The 20,520-nt window shown below is 41.0% G+C and overlaps 1 protein-coding gene across 1 annotated transcript in view; it reads right to left on the bottom strand.

Annotated features, from left to right (window-relative positions):
- Window positions 1-16,489, bottom strand: part of COMMD10 (COMM domain containing 10) — a 114,233-nt gene extending 97,744 nt beyond the window's left edge. The window contains exons 1-4 of the mRNA XM_087742073.1: window positions 16,420-16,489; window positions 16,222-16,312; window positions 13,749-13,859; window positions 11,803-11,958 (exon numbers count right to left, since the gene is read on the bottom strand). Of these exons, the coding sequence (XP_087598199.1) occupies window positions 11,803-11,958; window positions 13,749-13,859; window positions 16,222-16,312; window positions 16,420-16,451 (390 nt within the window). The 5' untranslated portion in view covers window positions 16,452-16,489. The remainder of the gene's footprint in view (window positions 1-11,802; window positions 11,959-13,748; window positions 13,860-16,221; window positions 16,313-16,419) is intronic.
- Between the last annotated feature and the right edge of the window lie 4,031 nt (window positions 16,490-20,520).

The raw sequence follows: 20,520 nt of genomic DNA, 5'->3' as shown, positions 1-20,520 counted from the left end.
ACACCAGTAGGATGAAGCCAAAAGTGTACTCAATATAGCAAACAAATATTAAAACAGAAAAAAAGGTGCACATTTTCAAGAGGAAGGCAATGAATGAGCAACTGGCACAACTTGCCAACCATCACAGGTAGTGAAAGGGTTAAAGCCAAGATAGACAAAGCCACTGCATCAAAATGCCTCCTGAAAAGCCTAGGGGCAAGGAGTATATTTAAATATCTTAGTCACTTAACTAAACAAAAGAAAGGCCGTTGTGATTTAGGGAGTAGTTAGAATGGTTGTAAAATAACGGGGCTCCGGGATAATCCCATCTCAGACAACTGGGCCTTGGGAGAACAAATACATGGAAGATAGGAGGTCACAAAAGAATGACAACAGCCTTGAAGGACACCGTTTACCTGATCCTAGGACTGAGTTTGCGCAGAAGCAAAGGTCAATCAGCGAACACAGTGAAGAAGACTATGAGCCTTCATCTGAAGACCCCCAAACACCACCTGAAGACCACCACGGGAGACGACTGTGCATGCAGATCAGACATTTGCATATGTTAATAAGTTCCAGGAAATGTCATGTTTATGTAAATGATCTCTCGGAAATCCTGTGAATATGTAGGATTTTATAGTGTATAATCTCTGAAAGTCCACCAAATCAGCGGAGCACTTATGGTGGAGAATCCCCAGTACTGCCCAGCGCTGCAATAAAGAGTACCTGCTTAATAGTGACTTCGTTGCTATTGAGTTTCATTTCAGGGACTCTCTGAATACTCCATTTCTCCCTTGGGGGGGATTCAGACTGTGAGGAGAAGCATCCATGAATTTTTGTATCAGTAGGGTCTTCACCACAGAAATACTCTGTAATCAGGAAGAGTGTTTCCTTTAAGATAAGCCCCAGATCAAACATCAATTTCCTACTCATGGGAAACTCTAGCACTGGAGGCAGGGGACATGACTGCATAAAGACACTGATTTCTATTCTCTATTGTTGCTGCTGACTTCAGTTGTATTAAGGTGGCATGAATATCTTTGAAGGAAGTTCTGGATGCTACAGCCCCTTTTCAGCAGGCCTCACTGTAACAACTGCTCCATGGGTGAGGAAGCCTGCAGTGAAAGAGCTGTATTTTCACACTGGTTGCATGAAGTTTCTGACTACAGTCCTCTACCACAATTTGAATAGCAATGGAAAAACCTGATGGTATAAGGTATTTCAAAATCTGTCCCCCTACTGTACAAACATTCAACTTCAATACAATTCAGTATCCCCATTTTATAAATGGATTACTGAGGCATTTTGTGGTTTCAGTGAAAAAGTACTCTTCAATGGTAGATTTAAAATCTGTAAGACTCAATTTTTATCCAGAGATATGAATCACAAGTTGAATAACCAGCATCTTCAGCTGACAGTACTAGGCAAATCTTCAAACTAAATGCAAGACTCAGAGCAGGCACCACAAAATCATATGTAACTGTCAATAAAATCTTACATCCGTCCATCCATCCATCCACAAAACAAAGTCAGGATAATAGGAGGTTTTTTTTTTAAAGAAGCATGAAAGTCTGTAAAGACAGTCATAGCACATATGCACAGCCAACTTAAGCAGAGATTGCACAGTCAACTACAGTGCCTCTTACTAAGTTTTAAGACTGGACTTTGCTACCTCAATGATAGTTTTTGCAATGTATCTTAGTCACGTAGTTGCAAGAAAATAAGAATCACTGGATGGATCTTATCTATCTAGTCACAGTACTAGAATGCAATGTCAAATCTGATTCTGCCTTAAGCTCACAGATACTGCAAGACCATCACCAAACAGACAAACAAAACAAAACAAAAAGGAAAGCAGCAACTATGTTTTTCACCAGTAGACAAGAATAATCTTCTAGGCTCTGAAGCAGTACCACATGCTATGATTGTCTCTAACTAGAAATAGTGGTAGTTGTGACATAAGGGCAAGGAAAGGGTTGGATTGGGTCAGGTACACGTACAGTGAATTTATAGAAACCTGTAAAAAGATTGACCAAATAGAACACAACTCCCAAAGGAAAAAATTCTGAAAGTTAAAAAAAAAAAAAAAGGAGAAACTATTTACGTGGCTTTGTATCTCAGCCTCAAAAGAAGGCACTGTAAGACCAAGCGACTGAAGATAGGTTGGGCCAAAGATCCAGTTGAGTGGTTAAACCAAGTGAGTGGGATAGAGAGGCACTGAAGAGAGCCACAGGCCATGCATTATGTTTGCTGTGCAACTCTCAGATCTCTCACCACAACTTTCCCTAATGACATCAGCAACTTTAGGAGGCAGAAAAAAAAATAAATTAGGAGCAATAAATGTTTTAACTTTGTAAACTGGGAGTTTCAGCTTGTAATTAATGCTAGAAAAAGCAGGAGGAGCAAACCAAAAAGCCAGTACCTCAGTTACCTCTCAGAGAGGATGTGAATATTACGAGCATATTAAATATAGAAAAAGAGACTGAGATTTAACTCTAAAAGGAAAATCTCCACAAAATATGTTCCTAAATCCATGTTATTTGGTGAATATTTAAGATGAAATAGATTCTTCACCCAAGATTGGCTCTCTCTGAAGGGTTAATTTCCTCTGACTTCCAATTTTGTCACAATGATAAAGTCCTATTTCTCTTCATCAAAGCTTACTTAGCACATATGCCAGGAAAAGTGGTATTTTCAGACTTCTTTGTTAAATATTCAAACCAAAAGCCCTTACATCTTTAATCTTTGCATTTCAAAAAGACACACACCAAAAAGTACCAGTGTACTTCAAAAGGGAAGAAACAAAAGAAATAATATGACATGAAATTGGTAGAGCAAGACTAGTGCTAAGAAGCAACAACTTCAAAAGACTTTTCCCTAATTGAAGTTACTGCAGGTTTTCATCTTTACATGTATTTTAACTGACAAGCAGCTAGCTTGAAAGCAAACAGAAAGGGACTGTATGGCAAACACTAGAAACAGCATTCAGGTTTCCAAAACCCCAGTATTTAGGGATTCACTTCATGTAAAAGGTAAAAGTGCTTTTGTGCTCTGTCTCTCTCTGGGAAAATTGTAGGCACAGACTTGCAGTAAAAATATGCACCAGTCTATGAGCACTTATATGGAAAAGTCATAGCTGACTGGCTCTTTCATCTAGCAGAAGAACATACAGCAAGATCCAACGGTGGGAAGATGAATTTAGACAGATTTTAATTAGAGATAAGGAACACATTTTTATTAACCATAAAAAATACCCCAGAAATTACCTGTCATTTCAAGCCTTGAAATCACAACCAGACCCCTGTTTCTAAAGCTCTTTTACATATTGAAGAAAAATTACGGCTTGTATGACACAGCAAGTTACACAAGATAAGCATGGTACTCTTTTATAACCTTAAAAGATGCTATTTTGCATGTAGGAACATAACAAATGTTTCAGATGTTTTTAAACATTCTCAAAATGTATCGTCTTCCAACCTTTATCATTTACACTTTCTGGGTAGGAGACAGAAGAGGGTAAGAAGGATAGGAAGAAACTAATTAAAAAAATCCTCACGAAGTAGTACCTAAAAATTGAAAACAACCACAATACCTACTAACAAAACTGGGTGAGCAGAAGATTAAACAGACTCAATTGTGCCATAGCTGGCTATTAAAATAAATCTCAGTAGGTATAAAACTGTGTCTTTACTCCACCTTTCATCATTTACGTTCTCTTTGCCACTGTCTGTGATGGCATCATATAATGCAAGCTGATGCACAATTCATTCTGACAACGCCCATAGGTATGACACAGTCTTTGTGACCTCTGTTTGCCACTGTAAGAATTATTAACAGACACTAACAAGAAACTGAAACATTCTTTCTGTTTGAGATGTATTCCTCCTTATTTTGCATTTCTTCTGATATCAGAAAGAATTTTTCCCCCACAACACACACACATAGCACGCCAATTCTCTTCTTTTTTTGTCATAACCACCATAGGATGCATGTGTTTCAGAGTATTTCTGTAGATTTGCCAGCGTTTAACAGAGGGAATTTAGCATATTCACATTACATATACACCCGTTAACAAGAAGGCCAGTTTCTGAGAAAACTACTTTCAGAGTTTTTCCCATATGGCTTCAAAGAGCCAGTCAAGATACAGAATTGACAGCTCTGTCGAGAATTTTAGGTACGTAATTTCACTAGTTGCATTCCCACGCATCATTATATTAAGTAATGCTGTCTGAAGGCTATAAAAAACTTCTCCTGCTTGGCAACATAGGACTCTCATCTTTTTTATCGTATATATTTTAAAGATACCCTGAATAGTTTTCCAAAACAAGCAAGCCATACGGCATTTAATTGACCTGCCTTTAAAACAGATAGATTTACACAGAGTACCAAAAAACGTACAGAGAACATAATACAGAGGGAGGCGAAGGGGTAGAAAAGCAACAGAACTGATGAAAAATTGCCATGAGAATTCAGAGTGAACCCTACTAAAAAGCTAGCTCTTCTTCGCAGAAAGGAAAAAAATACATTTTAATCTGATCAATATGCACCCTGATTTCTAAACTGATACATTACCAAGCAAGGACTTAAAAATTGTATCAGATTGATATCAGACTATTATCACTGGCCTATCGTTCTAGAGGCCAAATTAAGAACGCATTCAAAGAAAAAACTGACACAAACACCATCATTCTAATTGACTAGGATTGTATTATACAGCAGAAATAATATAATAAAGGGACTGCCTACGAGTAAAGATTCAAAGAACCAATTAAAGCAACATGAGAATATACATAATTAATAACCCTGTGCAGCTGAAGACTGCCTATAGTTCAGTGAAGAAAAATGAAAAGATGAAGTGAGAAAATAAATACTATTAAACAGTCCAGCTTTAGTTTAACTCTACAGTTTTTATTCATTTCTCAAGACAATAACGTCCTATCAACTAAGCAGCCTGCACCAAAAAAATTTCAAAGACCTATGTTCAAAAAAGAACATTTTTTCTCTAACAATTAGAAGCAGTGTTCAATATGGCACAGAAAATTTCATCTAATCAGTATTCTGGGAAATACTTGTTCTGTTGCTCTAACAAACTCAATTTGGCTTGTCACGCTAATGAAGCGATCAGTCAGCGCATTACCACCTACATCTCTTGCATAGAACTAACAGACCCAGAACCCAGAATACTAGTTTCTACCAAGTTGTAGTTTGCAGGCGAGAAGAGAATCTGGTTTAAGAGAACTAACGTGTCGATACAAGCGAAGTATCTGTAAGAAATCACTTCTCATAATAACTAGTGGTCTGGAGTCCAAATCTGAGCACTGCTGCAAGCCAAAAGATGTAGTGGCCTACTCTCTCAAAAACGGTGATGAGCCAAATTAATTAATAATATTATGAAATAATAATCCTGGGCAGTCAGCTACCCACTAGTCTTGCCCATAAGTTAATCAATCCTCAGTTCTTCTTTCAATCTGCCCAAAGGTTCCAGTGTTTGCGTGATGTGCAAACCATACCTCTAAATAAAAAAAGAAAACTGTCAACCATTTTATGTTGTCTTAAAACAGAAATGAAAGATGAGTGCCTGGACCTTCTTGTGTACACTACAGAAGACAGACTTGGTGGCAGCATTTCAGTACTTCCAAAATACAGAGCTTCTAAGTACCAGGCACCAAGAGAGACTCAATTATTTTGCCACTTGGATTTTAGTAAAACACTTTAAAACGAAGATAAAATTCCAATTAGATCTTTCTTAGTTACATTGCAAACTCTGTCTTGTACACAGTTTCCTTGAACACCCTCTCGTGCTTCAACAGAACTATCAGGATCTCAGCAATACTAATCATGACCCTGATTCTGCGGTCAGATCCAGATGAGCAATCCCATGCATACACCCACTAAAGCCATTATAAAGAAAATTCAGAGTTGGTAAGTGTACAGAAAAGCACATGGCAAGAGAAAGCATGAAACATTCACAGATACTCTGAATTCTAAATTAATATGTAGTCCTGCATACCACCTGAACAGGTCAGTAAAAGCCCCTACCAAATATGCAGTGAAAACCAAAAAACCCATATATATTTTTAAAAGAGTATGAAAGAAAAAAATCTGTATTCATAGAATCATATAATGATTTGGGTCAGAAGGGACCTTTGAAGATCACCTAGTCCAACCCTCCTGCCGTGGGCAGGGACATCTTTTACTAGATCATGTTGTTCAAAGCCCCATCCAACCTGACTTTGAACTCTTCCGATGATGAGGCATCCACAGCTTCTCTGGGCAACCTGTTCCAGTGTCTCACCACCCTCATCGTAAAAAATTTCGTCCTTATATGCAACCTAAACCTATCCTCCTTCAGTTTAAAACCATTACCCCTTGTCCTATCGCTACTGGCCTTGCTAAAAAGTCTCTCTCCATCTTTCTTTTATAAGCCACGTTTAAGTATTTAAAGACCACAATAAGGTCTCCCCGCAGCCTTGTCTTCTCCAGGCTGAACAACACCAACTCTTTCAGTCTTTCTTCATAGCAGAGGCGCCCCAGCCCTTGCATCGTTTTCATGGCCCTCCTCTGGACCCACTCCAACAGGTCCATGTCTTTCCTGTACTGGGGACCCCAGAGCTGGATGCAGCACTCCAGGTGGGGTCTCACCAGAGCAGAAGAGAGCGGGAGAATCACCTCCCTCAGCCTGCTGGCCACGCTTCTTCTGATGCAGCCCAGGATACGGTTGGCTTTCTGAGGTGCAAGCACACATTGCCAGCTCATATCCAATTTTTCATCCCTCAGTATTCCCAAGTCCGTCTCCACAGGGCTGCTCTCAATCCATTCATCTCCAAGTCTGTATTGACACCAGGGATTGCCCTGAGCCAGGAGCAGGACCTTGCCCTTGTTGAACAAGGTTCACATGGGCCCACTCCCCAAGGTTGTCAAGGTCCCTCTGGATGGCATCCCTTCTCTCTAGCAAATCAACTGTACCACTGAGCTTGGTGTCATCCACAAACTTGCAAAGGGTGCCCTCAATCCCATTATGTCATTGATGAAGACATTAAAGTGTTGGTCCCAGTCCAGACCCCTGAGGGAGACCTTTATTATAAAGCCACTACATAAAGTATTAATATTCCAGACAAGCCCATATTATACTCTGTTCACATTAGTTTCTTCTAAAATATAGCAGAAATATGTCAGAGACAGGTAACATGAAGGATGACAAACAGGAAGCTTCCATGGAATGAGAGTGAGAATTCAGACTACGTAGCTTAAAATAAAAACAAGACCACACTCTTCTTTACTATTTGTTGTAATAAAAAGGGGATATATGTTAAAATTAAAAGATAATGGAAATACTGTTTTTAAAAAAAACACCAATACATATCACTTTTCCCTCAAGTGGTAGAAAATCAGAAATCAGGCAAGTACACAGACTGAAACCTCCAGGTTCATTAAGCAGGATACTTCACAAGTGATAAACAATCATCTTTGCTGGTATAAGACAGCTTCTAAGTCATGAGGTGAGGCAGAACTTTTCATCAAACAGGTTAACTAGAGGATTCCATGCCTACGCTTCTATCCAAGGACAGGATACACAATGAACAGATTTTCTGATCCAGTACAGTAACTCCTATATTTCTGGAATCCGAATCACTAACAAAACTACAAGGTACACTTGACAAAAAAAAAAAAAGTATCATTATGAATGCAACTTCAACCATACACAGAGCATGAATAAATAAAAGAGTCTTATAAAAACCCAACCATCCACAGGAGGAAAAAAAAATCCAAAACCCCTCCCCCAAACACCGATCCTCAAGATTTCTAAGGAAAGCAAATGTCATTCCTGTCTTCAAGAAGGAGGACCCAGGGAACTACAGGTCAGCCAGCCTGACCTCAGTCCCTGGGAACGTGATGGAACTAATCCTGGAAACCATTTCCAGGCACATGAAGAACAAGAAGGTGACTTGAAGTAGTCAGCATGGATTCACAATGGGGAAGTCACGCTTGACCAACATGATAAACTTCTACAATGAAATGACTGCCTTGGTAGACAAGGTGAGAGCAGTGGATAGGGTCTACCTTGATTTCAGGGAGGCCCTGGACTCTGTCGTGTAAGATTCCCATAGACAAGCTGCTGATGCATGCTGATGATGCAGACAGAGAGATGGATTGAAAACTGGCTGAATAGCCAGGCCCAGAGGGTGGTATCAGTGGCACAAAGTCTAGGTGGAGGCCAGGAAACAGCAGTGTAACCCAGGGGCAAATACTGGGTCCACTTCTGTTCAACATCTTCGTTAATGATCTGGATGATGGGACAGAGTGTACACTCAGCAGGTTTGCAGATGACACAAAACTGAGAGAAGTGACTGAAACACCAGAGAGCTGCACTGTCATCTAAAGGGACCTGGACAGGCTGGAGAAATGGGATGACAGGAACCTCATGAAGTTCAACAAGGGGAAGTGCAAAGTCCTGCATCTGGGGAAGAACAACCCCAGGCATCAGTACATGCCGGGGGGCACGCAGCTCGAAAGCAGCTTTGCAAAAAAGGACCTGGGGGTCCTCCTGGACACCAAGTTGACCATGAGCCAACAACGTGTCCGTACAGCGAAGAAGGCTAATGGCATATAGGACTGCGTTAGGAGGAGTACTGCCAGCAGACTGAGGGAGGTGACCCTTCCCTTCTACTCAGCAGTAGTGAGGCCACATCTGGAGTACTATTGCCAGTTCTGGGCTCTCCAGTACAAGAGAGATATGGACATACTGGAGAGAGTCCAGCAAAGGGCCACTAAGATGAAGGGACTGGAGCACCTCACATATGAGGAAAGGCTGAGAGAGCTGGGGCAGTTCAGCCTGAAGAAGAGAGGGGAATCACATCAATGTGTATAAAAACCTGAAGGGAGGGTGCAAGGAGGACGGAGCCAGGATCTCTTCAGTGGTGCCCAGTGACAGGACAAGAGGCAGTAAGCACAAACTGAAACACAGGAGGCTCTGTCTGAGCACAGGAAAATGCTTTTGCACTTTGAGGGTGACTGAACACTGGCACCAGCTTGCCCAAGAAGGCAGTGGAGTCTGCATCCTTTGCGATGTTCAGACACTGTCTGGACACAGTCCTGGGCAACTGACTCTAGGTGTCCCTCCCTGAGCAGAGAGGCTGGACAAGATGACCTCCAGAGGTCCCTTCCAACCTCAACCATTCTGTGATTACGTTGCTGACAATTATGACAACAGAACGGTCATATTCTTTTTATGTACCTAATATTGCTTCTGTGAGATAAGTGAACAGTGCAAATCATTGTTATACACAGCCACGTAAAGCAGTACTCATACAGAGGGCACATTTATAGGGTTAATTGTTTTAAATGTTATACCCATATATACATGTTGCAGAGAGTATTAATAATTGGATACATATCTCTTTTTACAAAGACAGACACTAACATAATCTCTAAATCCATCTAAAAACCTAAATTGTAAATCTGATCTAAAAAGCTGGCACTCTGGTCTAAGTATTTTTCAGGATTCTAACATTTTTTTAACTTTAATTCAAGATGTTGTAGAAAGTTTACAGCAACTTGGCTACTATAACAACATATCACAAGTAAGAAAATATTTTGCCCACTAGGTATAGAAAGATAATACAGCAAATATGTGCTGATACACAATTACCTACAGAATACAGAAAGAACTAATGAAGGGATCATGCAGTCATCTACTACACTCGTAAGACATCACAAGGAGATTCATAAGATTATAAGGAGATGCCAAGTTCTTCTTCCATTATCACATGCAATTTTAAAAATATTCTACCCCTGTGTGCCTTGTTAGCAGAATAAATACTTTATTTAGCAATTAGTTCTGCGAATTGAGGCTTTGGGTTAAGGAAAAGTTCTCTTGAACTTTCAAGTTTTTCACTCAACTGAAGTCTACAGGATTAAGAAGTTTTCAAAACAAACTGAGAAAGTAAATTCAAGTTCAAACTCAAATTACACCTTAGAGCCTACACTCACACTCAAACTAATACTCAACTTGTCATCTAGGCTAGGAAAAGAAAAGAAAAGAAAAAAGGGGGTGAAATGGTGCTTTAAGCATATGTAGAGGCACACACCTATATGTAAACCTGCTTTCATGCTAAAAAACAAGTAAGTTGCACTATGATATTTTGGCAGTTGCTTTTCAGCAAGCTTAATTACAAATGACAGTTTAAAACTGCTTCATATGGGATGTAATATATTAGCAAAATACCATTCCATTATATGAGATTGTGGTGAAGTCACAAAGAATCTCCAAAACTGTAACATACACCAGAAGCATTGTATGTTGCAGGCCTCACGGAACTGCATACAAGAAACAGAGCAATGTCACCCCAAACTAGGACACCAAAGGACCACAGGTGTGTATGGCACAAGCTCCAAATAAAAGAGGATCAAAGGGGTTTATTAGTTTCTCATATGCTGAAGACCCAGCAATAAAATATGTATTAGTGCATAGTCTGTCTGAAGAAAATTCTCAGACAGCTGCTTTGTACAGTATCTTCAGAATTGCCTTCCATTCTGCACACACGTGCTATATTCTAAAATGTTAGCCTTATAACTTTTCATGATTTCACTTGGTTTTCAAACTACTCACCTCCTTCAATGGATGGTCACACTTGCCTATATACTCACTGTATCGCTGACCATTTAAACTTCGGGACTTGTATGCTTGGCATTGGTAAGTAGTATCTCAAAAAGACAGAAGCCCAAAACGTCTTGTTCAACTCAATTTTTTTTTTTCATACTTACATTATCAGTCATTGACTTGGTTAGGTTCGTGAGTTACTGTAATTTTGCACATGAAAATTCTACAAGTTTTGTGTCTGAAATTACCCAGTTTTACAAAGGATCAAGTTTAAATACTTCAGAAAAATCATCTGTGATGCAATTCTGAATATCTTTAGTCTGCTCCACAGACATATCTTGTCTTCTCAAAATGTGCATTTTACACGTAATTAAAATTCTAGGTTTATTTAGGTGTAAACCTGCTGGTATAAATTATGTTGTTCTATTTCTATGTATATTTTACTAACCAAATCATAAAGTAACAAACTGAATCTTATTCCAAAAAGATACATAGCAATGATAAAAATAAAGCGAGAAAAACTGTGTCAGTGTTCCACAATTCTTTTGAACCATTTGATCCTGGCTGACCCTGATGTGTTCTATATACATCTTCTAATGCAGTTGAAGGCTTATTATGAATCAACAGAAGGATGTTATTATACCTTCTCATAGAGCTAGACATTTATGCCTAAAGACACAATGAGACTTCCACAGCACGTACCAAAGTTTTAACTGGTAACAGGCACATACGAAGCAAGATTATTATGGCATCATAGAAAAGTATCTCAAAATGGTAGTAAGTATCTCACAAAATGCACCATCCAACCAGCTTACAAAATTAAAGACGACAGGAGCTCAGGTACACTTTAAGTACAGAGAATCAACAGGCTGATGAGTTGAACCCATAAGCTAAACCACTACAAGTGTTCATGAGCACATTTTACCCTTGCCGTATTGTAAAGCATGTTCACAAACATCTCCAAATGGTATGTAGGTTGCATTACTTTACATTGCTAGCAGTGCACATATAGTCAGGTTACAGCAGTTACAGCAGCTCATCTAACATGTAACACCTCTTTAAGACAATGGAATTCCACTGGCCCGATCACATTTATCTACTACCTAATAAGTACCCTTTTTATTTTCCAGTACCTTGCCTTGTCACAAACTTTGTATCTAAGTTTAAATTCCTTGCTTTAAAACAAACCTACACAGCTTTATTCTCTTAGAAAAAAACATTACCTTCTGAGGGGTCAAAACCCTCTGCCTGAACTTTTCAATCGTATCTTGACCTGCAGCCGCCCATGCACTGGCAAACGCTTCAGCTTTGTCTTGATCCAGGTGAATGCTTTGCAGCTGTTGTTGCAATGAAGCAGGCTTCAAATTGTGATAGACTGCCTGTCAAAAGGAAAAATAACTGCTGTTGTCGAGTACTGCTTTACAAGTTGTGCCAGATATATTCTACCACAGATGGCCACCATGTTCACATAGGATTTTTACTAGCAACTCTATTGTGGCACTGCAAAGCATCCTGTCCATCTTAACCCTTTGACTGAGAAGACAGAAAAGTGTAACTATCTTAACTGTGTCTCAAAATGCAATATTACAAATGACTCTTCTCAAGATAGACAAACTATGAAAAAAGGCATATACAAGCAGGATCTGAGTATATGTGTTATGTTTCCACTGTACATAACACCAAAGCAGCTATCACTGAAAAAAAACTGAGCTTTGAAGTCAATTGTGACAGTGAAAAAAGGACAACTCTTCCAAATTCATACTGTTCAAGCAAGCCTGAACTACAAGGTAATATTCTGAAGAGACAGGAACAGTTTGCCAAAAAAGGTGAGTTAGATATAACCTCCCTATTAGCATCAATTTTTGTGGTAAACACTCTATATAGTATGCTGGTCTCCACTTTCAAAACAGGACTCTGTCAGCACTAGGGCAGGGAAAAAAAAAAGAAAAGAGAAACAACATATGCAGCAAAGATGATGCAGCAGTCTTATTATATATAATGTGTCCATAGACCAAAGGGCTGTTAAAAAGAGTTATGCTCTGACAGAACAAGCAGCTACTCTAAGAAGCACAGCTATCAGCAGGAACACAGAAGAGTCCTCATACAACACGTATTCCATCTGGGACTCTTCTTTGGGCAGATATTAATACCCTTCCCTTTCTTTTTTTTTAAATGCAAAAGAAGTAAGTCCTAGAGGAGGCTGAACTGCTTTTTCTGTTCATCTTCAATAAATATCATATAAATGAAGCAGTCTGATGAAGTTAGGACCAGGCAATAAAACAAGCAAGTTTGCTGTTTTATTGAGATGAAAATTCAAAATTCCAGTCTGGATGTGACCTCAGGTTTCGTTTTCATTTTTCAGTGGACAGGAGCTGTGGGGAGGACTGTTTGTTTTCTTTCTGATGCTGTGGAATGTGTTAACTAGGTGAATTAATCATAAACTGACATGCGTAAGAAAGGACAAGATTCAAATTCCACAACAGACCATCAGAATGCATGCCCTCTGCACAGACTACACTTACTATACTTGCATGAAATAGATGGATAACATCACGGCTGTGACAATTTCTAAGAAAGTTACCATATTTAACAGGTAATACATTGGCTTCCCAGCCTCAGTAGTGGTAGACTGTAGAACCAGAAAACATTCTTTGTTTACAAGATATTCAGCTCTACACCATGCAGTCACCTACTTGTTCAGATAGTAGAGCTACATCAGGTGCGCCTGTTCACCTAAGTACAGACTGCTTCTGTGCATGAAAATTTTCCATAACTGATACTTCATGTAACTTAAGCAGTATTCAATAATGCCATCTAATATTTTCCTTAGAGGAACTAAAAAAATACATGGCTGGCTGGCTTACAATGAATGAGAGGAAAGACTATATCTCGTAATTGTCAACACTTCTCTCGGAGTCATGCAGAGCTCGCTTCCACCACCTACATTTACATTAGATGAAAACTCACTCCACAAATACAATGAGTCCAATCCAAATCAGGAAGGCATGCAAACAAAAGCAATAAAATCATGCCTCCAAAACATACACAGTATACTACAGACACATGTTTTCACTAATTCCTTTTTAACCTTTGTAGATTTTTTTGAAATCTACAACTGGATTAAAAAAATACATATATTTATCAATGTATAAGGACAGAAACAAGGTACCTGTTCCAAAATGAATGATATAGTTTCAAGAACTAGATGAAGATCCTGCTTTTCCAATGAAAAAGCTATTTGAAGTTTTTCTTCCTCCTCTTCACTGAAGCTGCTTTCAGCCTGAAGCACAAAAATGGTTAGTCCTAACATTCCATTTAGCAACTGAGAACATACTTGTCAAAATAAAAACTTTTTCCCCATTTTTATAAACATAGTGGCTGTCCAGTTGTTTCTAAATAGAAATAACAAAGTAAAGCTCTTTTCCAACAGAAAAATACAATGCAATTCCTCTCACTGAAAATCAAAATCAAAAGCCAACAGTATCACAGGAGAATTTATCAGGATTACTTGAAATACATAACGAGAAAGTGCTTTCTCTCTGCACCTGAGAGACACTAAAGAAATATTTTTCTTTCAACTATCAGATCATCTCCAACAACCTTTCATAAATAAAAATAAGAAAAGTACAAAGTGCATTAATTGAATCAGACCCCAAAGAAAACAGAAGGCAAAACTGTAGTGAAGTTAGTAATGTAAGCTTCTTCCACTGGATATTCTTCTGAAAACGACCCATGCTGTTATAAAGGAAATAAAGGCCTAATGTATGCTTATTTTGAAAGTCAGATTTGAATCTGTATTACTGAAGATTACTAAGAATGTGTTGTACTATTAAAATACAGCAGTTTTATTTATTATACTACAGTAAATTAAACAGTAATTTAAATGCAGATATTGCCATCTTTTAAAACATAATTACTAACAAATCTATGCTACAGACATCAAAACACCATATTTAGACCACTTAGTAATCCAAAACTGCAAAGCTACACAAAAAAGCAATTAAGCTGCCAGAATAAACAAAATGAGGCAATTACACAAAACCCTCAATGATCGCAATGTCTGTAACAAGAGTATCAACATGGAAACACTATTTGAATCATTAGCTGTTAGAAGGAAATGCAGAGCTGAGTATCTGCTTTGTTAAGGCAAATAAGTTTATTTAAAGTTTCCAGTGATTTAACATGCCCTAGAGTCAGATACTTTGGAAATGCCAGCTGAACGATACATGAGATTAAATTAAAAAGACCACTCCAGATCATGTAAACACTGATTAAAATTGTGAAGAGCTACTAAACTACTACTAAGTAATTAAAAAAAAAAAAAAAAAAAAAGTTGGTGACACTTTCCAGTTACCAATGAGTTAATATCAATTCAAAACAATTCAGGAAACCCTCTGCAATAACAGCAGCATCCAAGATAGTAATTTTGTTAGGAATAAAATCAGCAATTGAATCAGATCATCAAAACAATCCTTATAGTCTCAGAATTATGACCTTTAACACATTTGTGTTTTCTATCCATGCTGCTCCTAACCTGTAATATTTTAACATTTAGTTTGTATATATATGTGTACAGAAAGCAAATTTTACATTTTTTGTGTTTTTTCTAAACATGAAACAAGGGAATAAACAGAATTTGACACTGAAAGATAAAGAAACTCAACAGAATAATTTCTGTTTTAGCATTTATCTTACAGTTTCCCCTGCAATATTGAGTGCCAAGGTTAGATTTAGTCTCCATTTGACTTTTTGGCAGTGTGATGAAACTGACTACTGGTTTTATTTCTTTATTTCTTATTTATTATTTATTCTACTATTAAAAAAAAACTTCCGTAAAGATGACAAAAATATTCACTAGAAGTTATGGACTTTATTTTTAACCTCAGTTCCACAGATGACTTTGGTTGATGGACATGCAGAAATGGGGGGGGGAAGGGGAGGGGTAATATATATATATATACATTTAGTCTTTTCCCTGGAGGGCAAGAGCGGAAAAACCAAGGAACTTGGGTCTCCTCTGAGAGGGTTCTCAGAGACACCAGCACCTGGAGGTGATAGAAGCCGGTTATAACAAGCATTGCTGGTTCTCACGCCATTCACCTTCTGCCATTCATTACTGATTCTTATTTCATTCACCTGAAATAGTTCTGAACAATTAGCGACAAATAAAATTAAGGTCAAAAAGACTTAAAAAAACCCAGTTCCAGTAATTGTCCCTCGGCAAAACAGAGCGTCGCCCCTGTCCCAAGCAGATGACCCCGCAGCACTCGGGCGGAGGCGGGCCAGAGCCCCTCCTGGCTCGGCTCTGCTCCATCCCCGTCCCAGGGCTGCCCACGCTGCCGGCGGCAGGGCGGGCAGGGAAAAGGGCGGGCGGGAGAGAGAGGAGCGGGACTCGGCAGCTCGCTCCGCTTCGGCTACACCGCTACCGCCTGCCGCCGACCCGCTCCTGCCGCCTCGCCTGGGGCGGCGCGGCCAAAGCCCCGGCAGGACGCGGCCGGGCCCCGTGTCTGCCCGCGGCGGCCCCACGTCCCGTCCCCCGTCGTCGTGTCCCGTCCCCCCCCCCCCCCCGCCCCCGCAGACGCGAAGCCCCCGGCGGGCCCCGCTGCCTGCTGAAGGCGGCCCCCGCCGCCCGCCCCGCCAACCTTCAGGTGCAGCTTCTGGAGAAGGCGGGAGAGGAGCCGCGGGAACCGGGCCGCGTCCACGGCGTTGAGCAGCGACACGGCCCTGCGGATGCTGCGCGGAAGGAGAGGATGCGGTCAGGGAGAGCCAGGCCCCGCGGCTCCGACCCCGACCCGCCCGGCCCGGCCCAGCCGCGGCGCTGCCGCCGGAGCAGCCCCTACCTGTCACTCTCCGGGACGACGGGCACCGCCATGGCTGCCGCTGCGGCCCCGCCTCCCGACGGCAGCCCGGCGGGCCCAAGCGCCGCCGCTTCGCGCCGGCGTGGCCGCCGGGGCTCCCCTCGCTGAGGGCCCTGAGTCCCGCCGCGCAGTCCCGGGTGAAAGCAGGGCAAACCGCGGCGGCCTTCGGGGCTCGGGGGAGCGGTGAGAACCAAACGGGCGGCGCCTCCCTCACGGATTTCCAGAGCCCCGCAACCGTTGGAAAGGTTGTCGTTGAAATCCTCGGATTTAAAAGCTTTAGAGACGTCCTGGGGGCACCGGGGGCGGTATTTCCCCCTCCGTCATGTGTCGTCGGGGCTTATAGTTGAATCAAACCTCTGAAGCGTGGGTTGTGTGAAACTCCTCGGCCTCTCCAGGCCCCGCAGAGCCTTTTTGTTCCCGCGTGGCAGCGGACAGCCAGCTCCAAGCCATGGCTCGGCGAACCTCGTGTCAGTAGACCACAAACTTTCAATAAAATTGTCAGGCCTGCAGTATTCCAGCAAATTGTTCCAGAGGCCGTGGAACTAATGGCCGCTCACTGCCTTCCTCGCTTCCCCAAATAACCCGTCCCCAAGCGCCGTGTTACTCCCCTGCGTACGGCACGGAGCACGCCGTGCCGTGTTTCAGGCCAAGCGCCTGCTGGTTGGCAAGCCGCAAGAACAGAAGCATCAACATTTGAGCTCACAGGGAAGCGGCACTGAATTGGGTATTTCTATGCCATGGATATCACCTTGAATGGATGTAATGTCTGTGAGACCTCCTAAGTTTCCATCAGATTTGGCTGAAATTGAAAAAAAGGCTAAAAGACAATGGGACAAGCAAACAGAGGAACAGGCAGCATGACTGTGTAAACCTTGTTTTCCTAGGAAGCCAACTAAAACTGTTAAAAATCTTCCAGAGACTTCTGAATGTGGCTGTAAAGGTTTATACGATGTAGCCCGAAGGGTTAGGTGTATGGTAATAAATTACGGTAGGCTCAAGAGGCAGGTGGGAAAAGGCTGGAAATCTTTGAGGTACCGTAAAGAAATGTTTTATAAACATATATGCTGAAATCTTGCCTCTGTTGAAGTGAGGGGAATTTAGTCACTAATTTCAACAGGGCCAGGATTTCAGCCAGGACATTTGAAAAGATAATGTCTGTTTAAATAAACTTGGCCTTAAGAACAAACTTCAGGAAAAAAAGAGTGACAAACCTGGCCGTATTACAGGCTTAAGGCAGAGAATTCCTGGCTGAGACTTTAACAACATTTGTACTATACCTCTTACCAGAAGTTGGACCCATGGTCGCTGTTATGAAAGGCAGCTACATTTTTCAAGCTATTGTTCTTTGGTGAAATAGAATTACATCCAACTATTTGATCTGTTTTCTGTACTCTTATAAAACATGAAAAGACAATATTCTTGCAAGAAATTTATTTGGCTGGAAAAGAAAAATAAGTGTTTCACTCCACGCTGAAATAATGTAACTTCTTCTTCTAGGAAATCTCCCCTGAGAGTAGAATTTTATAAAGTTTGTTCAGTCAAAATGAGCAAGGGCAACTGGAAGTCTAGACAATTGCTTACTTATTTTAAAAAGTTCCAGCTGATATAGGTATTGGATGCGCCACTCAGGCTTACTGCCAGTTCTCTGGTTTTATAGTCATATGGATGTATTTAAAAGTGTTTTCTTTCACACTTCGCTGCATCAAATGAATATTCAAAGTGAATAGTCAAAACAATGAATATTAAAAACTTAACTGGACAGGATCCTGAGCAACCTGCTCCAGCTGGACCTACTTCACACAGGAGGTTTGATTTGAGACCTCTGGAGGTCTCTTCCACCCTGTGTTATTCTGTGATCAAAGCCTCACTGAAGACAGACAGGAAAGAGAGCTCCTGACTGGAAATAATAAATAAGGAAGCTAAACTGACACGGTGCTGTCAAGTGCACAATTAAATAATTTTTTTCCTATTTATAGAATCATAGAATCATAGAATTGTTTTGGTTGGAAAAGACCTTTAAGATCATCAAGTCCAACTGTTAACCTAGCACTGCCAAGTCCACCACTAAACCATGTCCTCAAGCACCACATCTACCCGTCTTTTAAATACCTCCAGGGATGGAGACTCAACCACTTCCCTGGGCAACCTGTTCCAGTGCCTGACTACCCTTTAGGTGAAGAAGTTTTTCCTAATATCCAACCTAAACTTCCCCTGGCGCAGCTTGAGGCCATTTCCTCTTATCCTATCACTTGCTACTTAGGAGAAGAGACCGAGCCTCACGTAGCTACAACCTCCTTTCAGGTAGTTGTAGAGAGCAACAAGGTCTCCCCCTCAGCCTCCTCTTCTCCAGGCTAAACAATCCCAGCTCCCTCAGCCGCTCCTCGTAAGACTTGTGCTCTAGATCCTTCACCAGCTTTGTTGCCCTTCTTTGGACACGCTTCAGCACCTCAATGTCCTTCTTGTAGTGAGGGGCCCAAAACTGAACACAGTATTCAAGGTGCAGCCTCACCAGTGCCAAGTACAGGAATGATCACTTCCCTGGTCCTGCTGGCCATACTGTTTCTGATACAAGCCATACATTGGCCTTCTTCGCCACCTGGGCACACTGCTGGCTCATGTTCAGCCAGCTGTTGACCAGCACCCCCAGGTTCTTTTCTGCCAGGCAGCTCTCCAGCCACTCCTCCCCAAGCCTGTAGCGTTGCCTGGGGTTGCTGTGACCCAGGTGCAGGACCTGGCCCTGAGCCTTGTTGAACCTCATACAGTTGGCCCCAGCCCATCGATTCAACGTGTCCAGGTCCCTCTGTAGGGCCTTCTTGCCCTCCAGCAGATCAAGACTCCCGCCCGACTTGGTGTCATCTGCAAACTTAGTGAGGGTGCACTCGATCCCCTCACCCAGATCACTGATAAAGATATCAAACAGAACTGGCCCCAGTACCAAGTGCCAGGGAACACCACTCGTGACCGGCTGTCAACTGGATTTAACTCCATTCACCACAACTCTTTGAGCCCAGCCACCCAGCCAGTTTTTTACCCAGCAAAAAGTACGCCCATCCAAGCCACAAGCAGCCAGTTTCTCCAGAAGAATGCTGTGGGAAATGGTGTCCAAGGCTTCTCTGTTCCTAAATACCTTCTCTGTTCCTAAGAAAGAATTATAAAAAGTTGTGACTTCTCATACATCCATTCATTTATTATTGTTTTGTACTTGCATCCATGATCCATTTTTCCAATGTGAAGAATAGCTTTTTTCACTGAACTAACGATATTACACAATTTACTGTATTTTATCAGTTGTCTTAACTACGCCTCTAGTTAAGACATATTTTGAATCAAATTGTTACCCATATTTTGACTCAAAATATTCCACTTAGACAGGCAAATGGATGTTGTCTGGGCTTTTGGATTAATCTGCTCACATCCTATGACAAAATCTTAGGCATCAGTGACTGAGATTTCAGAGCATTTAGCTGCTAATGAAGGTTAGGAATCTTACTGCCTTACAACAGTCTTGAAAAGCTCAGTCTCCCCTACTTTGCATTTCCAAACATTGACCTATATATTCCGTTCTTTCACAAAGTCCAAACAAGCCTTCATGTTATTTGATTATGGTTTGTTTTACAGACTTTTCTCATCACCCAGCCCTTCAGTTAGAATTCATTTAGGCTCTGCTTTTTAAAATACTTGTGTGGTTATCAGGTGAAACTGATGATGTAGAGCATGAAAAGGATGTAAAGTTAGGAATTACCGAATACTTTCTACACAAGGTTAGTTAAGCACTGTAATAAATTGCATGAGAAAGTTGAAGAATCTCTTTCGTTAGAGGTTTTAAAGCACAAAGAGACAAATATCTGTCATGAAAAATAGGTAGTAAATGTGTAGAAAGTGAGTAAAGCTGATCCAGCATTGAGGACTACAGGCTCTCAAGATCCTACCAGGACCTGTTTTCTTTGAGTGTATTATTTTCTCTTTTTTTCTTGGCTCCTTTTGATCAACTTTTTATTCCATAGCTGCTTACTTGCAATGCCATTCTGTCTACACTCAAGACTTTCCTTTTTCTGTCATCTTCATCTCTATTATTTTTCTTTA

Source organism: Nipponia nippon, unplaced genomic scaffold (assembly GCF_047370975.1).
Source record: "Nipponia nippon isolate SJK-2023a ecotype South Korea unplaced genomic scaffold, ASM4737097v1 scaffold_8, whole genome shotgun sequence".
Lineage (NCBI taxonomy): Eukaryota > Metazoa > Chordata > Aves > Pelecaniformes > Threskiornithidae > Nipponia > Nipponia nippon.
This window is presented reverse-complemented; position numbering and strand designations above follow the sequence as displayed.